Below are 5,199 nucleotides of genomic sequence, written 5' to 3' on the forward strand. Positions count from 1 at the left end.
ACTTTTTCTGCATAAGCAATTCATATTTCAATTCACTTCTTTCATGTATCTCCTTCATAGTAAACTTTGATGAGTTATTAATTCAGATGACTGATATTTGACTAAATCTACAGTTAATACATTTAAGTTTAATACTTAACTGAAGCAAGATATCTTTCAAAGTATTCAGATGTACAGGATTGATTTTTAATAGGTTAATCTGATTAATATTTTCCAAATTAGTATTAAGAACTATCACATTGGAATGCACTCTAAAGTATTATGAACATATAGATTTTGACTACAAAGATTTTTTTCAATACCAGAGATCAGATCTTAGATATTACCCATACACATGATAGGCAAGAATTATACCACTAAGCCACATGCCAAGCTCAAAGAAATCTTTTATCTTTCTGAGTGTGTGTGTGTGAGTGTGTGTGTGTATGTATGCATGTGTGCGTGCGTGTGTGTGTGTCCACAAATGCACAGCACACATGGAGATGAGAGGATCGCCTTATGTGTTATCCACCCTGTTTAAGTTCACCCTTTTGTTGTTCGCTGGTACATATGCCAGGCTAGCCAGCCCTCAAGCTTCTGGGGTTTCTCCTGTCTCCCTCTCTGAGCGCCTCATGGAAGACATGGCATTACAACTGTGCAGCACTACACCCATGTACGTGTGTTCTGTGGCTAGGATCTGACATCCTCAAACATGTAGAAGGTAGGAAGCATTTTACCTCCCGGGCCATCTCCCCAGCTCAAAGTCTCTAAACACAAACCTGGTAACTGAGAAACTAACTCTTGAAATACATGTGCCAGATAATTCTGCACGGTCTTAATCCAGGATTGTTGCTGGATTTAATTCCACAACGTTTAAGTTACTCCTGACAATCAGATGCTAAAGCAACGCATTAGCACTTGAGGGTTGCTAGACTCACATCCTTAACGGAGACGGACACGCCGCCAGCTAGAGCAGCTCTTCCGGTAACACGGAGCTGAGCAGCACCACATCATTCAGAATGCACCTCTCTGGAGCCTCAGAACACTCTTGGTAGATGAACTAACCATATCGAATGTAAATATATGATTTCCTGGGCTCAGATCTGGACCCTCTTACTCAACAGTTGGGGAACTACACACAAACAACAGTTCTGCACCTCAGTTCTCCATCTGTAAACTGAGTGGCAACAGCACCTGCTAGAAAGCATTGTTTTACATAAATTATTATGTGGAACACGCTTAGAACTATCTAACACGCATCTTACCACCCAGTGCCGTATACGTGTTAGCTATTATTTCTATTATTTCTAAGAAATGTAGTACCTTGGGTTCATGTCCCCCTAATCCACAAAGGTAAGGATGATGTTATGTCTAGAAAATAACCATTTGTTCACAAGATCTGTTCTTTGAAGTAGCAGCAATACCATAGACAAGCCCTTAAGAAAATCTGAAGAGCCAGCACTACCTGAGATACAATAAAGACCGGGGGCTGGCTAATAATTACATCAACATTCTCTAGCCCAAGACTATAAGAAGTCCATCTACACAGGTGCAAAACTGGATTTACTGATTCATTGCAAGCAGAAAAAAAACAAGCACCATGGGGACCCAGGGGTAATCTCAATAAGACAGTGTTAGTAAGAATTTGCTCTATGGGTTGAGTCTAGGGACCTTCCCAGGAAATGGGGATCCTCCTCAGAGTGGATGCTGTCTAAAAGCAAGGATAATTCTGACTGAGCAGCTTAACGTTTTTACCCAAGCTTTGAAAGACAAGCTATTACTGGAAAAGAGGCAACAGTTACTTGCTATCCAGGAATGAGGATTGTTTGATCATTTTCTTGGTTGACAATGTTCTTTAATTTTACCTGTCGAGTCATTCTCATGAAGAATCTATTCCTGTCTTGCTCCAGTACAGGCTCTAAGCTGTTTTGTATCTGAGGTTGGTGTCCTATGAGTGTATTTGCCTGAAGAAGGAAGCTCCTGCCCTTCCCAAAGCCAAAGTCAAAGCCAAAGCAAGGCCTGGAAAGACAAGAAGGCAGTGCTGAAAGGTGGTCACAGCACAGAAAGAAAACAATTCACACTAATATATCCCCCCCATTCCTCCACCCCATATGTTTCTCCACCCACGCACTAAGCCAGGGCTAAACTGAAAAAGCATAACAGGTATATTGAGAGCATCTCCCAGGCGGGTTCTCCTGGCTGGAGGAGTCACACGTCCAAACGAAAGCAGGGAGATTTTATGAGTTGTAGGTGAAAGGTGATGTGTCTGCCCACAGCTGGGTTTGTCCACCCAAGTATGATCAAAAACTCAGCACTTAGGTGGGGACTTGGGAGCTGGCAACATGAGGAGAGGAAGCTGTAGTAGCCACCAAGAATGCAGAACTGGGCTTTCTGGTACCTTTCCTTTGTTGGCAGACTCTGAGCAAGTATGAGAGAGGGGAAGAGGGGGAGGGAGAGGGGAGGTAGATAAACAGGAACAGGGTGTTCTGGACCTTGAAGGAGAGGGCTGGAGGTTCTAACTGGACATGCACACCATCCACCTTCCTAGTGGCCCAAGACCCTGCAGCTCAGGAGGCAACTCAAATACCCTTGAAAGAGAGCATCCAAGAGAGACAAGTCTGACCACTATGTCACCATAAAGTTCCCTCTTACTACTAGTCAGAAGAAGACCGAAGACAACAGACTTGTGTTCGCTGCAGATGTCAAGGTCAACCAGCACCAGATCGAATGGGTTGTAAAGAAACTCCATGACACCGCCATTGCCAAAGTTAACACCCTCCTAAGGCCTGATGGAGAGAAGAAGGCACACAATTGGTTGACTCCTGGCTATGATGCTGTGGATGCTATCACTGGGATCATCTAAACTGAGTCCAGCTGTCTAATTCTAAATATACACTTTTTTTAATATTTCACCATTAAATAAAAAAAATAGGAAGTGCTTGCCTTTCCACAAGAGAGCTCCACACTTGGAAAGCTCCTGGCTAGTAGAAGTTTTTCTGTTTCTCAAACTAGATGAGAAGGTTTTAACCAAATGGTAAAGCTGGTGAGAAAAATCATAACTATCCTTGCTATTGCATATATTGCTGGGTTTAGTTTAAAGTCCTTTTATAATCACTGTGTAACTTGAGCCTCAGAATAATCCAAGTAAGCAGGGCAAAGAGCCTTCACTTACTCAACTCCAGAGAGTTTCATGCAAACCATACCTCCCTGGTGCTAATAACACCCTGTGGAGTTGTGATCCACGACTTCCCTAGAAAGATACGTATTTTTTTCCAGCTACCCTTCAAGTTCTCCCTAGAAATTCATCTGTTCAGCCTCTGGCAGTGGCTCTCTGATTCGTCTCAGTTTCTGTTTCTACATAGCTGTTCTAGCCAGCCCAGTTAAAACTTAAACTCCAGAGGCTGCGACAGTGAGGATGGCTTTGTCTTTTGTCCATAGCCATGCCTCTGCCCCAAGCAGGATCTTTAACAAGGTACTGAGCTCACAGCCTCTTTCACAGAGTAGCTTCCTGAAACAAAAATAACCATGCTGCCTTAAAAGTTAATATAGCCCAGCATGTTTTGTTTACAGCTTTGGAATAAATGGCAGGGAACGTGATTTTTGAGCTCGAAAGAAAGAAAGAAAGAAAGAAAGAAAGAAAGAAAGAAAGAAAGAAAGAAAGAAAAGAACAAATTTTCTGCTAAATTCAGGCACTGAAATCCCAAGATTTAGACTAACCAGCTAGTTACAGGCTCTTGCACATTCCAGGAACCCTTCCAAATAAAAATCCCAAAAGAAAATGGAAATTCCCAGGAAGTTTTTGTAATAATATATTTTTGTCCAGCACCTTCTTTTCATAGCTGGGAATTTCCCTTGTCATTCCGTTTCTCTCCTTAGATAATCTACAAAGTGAAACTGAAAACAGAACCCACCCCTGGTTATTATCGAACCGAAGCAGTTCCCAGAAAGAAGACACAAACTGATCCAGATAGATGTGTTTCAGCATCCTGACCAGCAACTCACACACTGTCACTTCCAGAGAGTCACATGGTCCCTGCGAAGGCCACTGGCACTACATCCCCCAGCTGGTCTTGCTGCCACGGAGAGGAAAAGACCACACGTTCTGCATCCTGTCTCTCCTGGGAAGCGTTCTGAAGGAAATAGTTATTCTCTTGTCTTTGTACTCCCAGTGCCCAGGATGACGGTGTGTAAGATGTCTGCTAAATGTGTTGCCTGGGAGTGGCTGTGCTGGAGAGCTGATGGATCCGGAAGACCTAATTTTTATTTGCACATCACCTAATAACAACTGGACATCTTACCTATTTGCCACACATTAAAAATCATATTAACATGAAAAAGGGAGAAAATGGTTCCTGTATATCATGGACAAGTCAAGGTAATAATAAAATAGTAGTACTCAGCTCCATTTATCTCCCTTTTCTTTCAATCATGGATCAAATCAAGGGATTTTAAAGCAAATTGTTACTTCCATATTCTTCACATAATAAACCAAACATAATTGATGGACTAAAATGTAGTTACATTTAGAAGGATTTTTCACTTATCATGAAGAAATTATTAAAGACAGTCAGTTCAACTAATTTTATTTTAAAACCAGGACTCCAGGCTTGGAGGGTATATGGAGATCAACAACGGAGACGTTCCTTAGCACTGTGACCATATAATCAGCTTTAAAAAAATGACACTGTAGAGCTAGAGAGGTGGCTCAGCAGTCACGATACCTGACGGCTCTTTCAGAGGAAGATTCTCTGCACGTACATGGCAGCTCACAGCCATCTGTAATTCCGGAAGGTATCCCCTCTTCTGAAATCTGTGGGTACCAGGCGTGACGTACTTAAAATTAAATAAGTTACTAACATTAGCCAGGTGCGGTGACATACACTTTCAATTCCAGCACTGAGAAGGTGAGGCAGGCAGATCTCTGTGAGCTCAAGACCAGCCCAGTCTATATAGTGAGTTCCGGGAGATCCAGGGTTACGTAGAAAGGCCCTGACTCAAAAGAAAAAAAGAAGAAGAAGCAGGAGAAAAAGAAGGAGGATGATAATAATAATAATAATAATACTGAGGAAACCTAAAATATTCCTTGATGGATATACGATTGAACAACTATAGCACACCCATACCATGCAATGCTATTCAGCAATTTGTAAAAAGTTATTAATAAACCAACGTTCACATGGATCTCAAGGGTATGCTGCTCAATAAACTACAGCAATCTCA

The 5,199-nt window shown here is 42.0% G+C and overlaps 1 protein-coding gene across 1 annotated transcript; it reads left to right on the plus strand.

Moving 5' to 3' along the window:
* Nucleotides 1-476: 476 nt before the first annotated feature.
* On the plus strand, nucleotides 477-2,842 carry LOC146891368 (large ribosomal subunit protein uL23-like). Its single transcript, XM_085677433.1, has 2 exons — nucleotides 477-652; nucleotides 2,638-2,842. Exons 1-2 carry the CDS (start codon nucleotides 477-479, stop codon nucleotides 2,840-2,842), a joined length of 381 nt encoding a protein of 126 aa, XP_085533559.1.
* Nucleotides 2,843-5,199: the final 2,357 nt, after the last annotated feature.

Source organism: Myodes glareolus, chromosome 16, assembly GCF_982192425.1.
Source record: "Myodes glareolus chromosome 16, mMyoGla1.1, whole genome shotgun sequence".
Lineage (NCBI taxonomy): Eukaryota > Metazoa > Chordata > Mammalia > Rodentia > Cricetidae > Myodes > Myodes glareolus.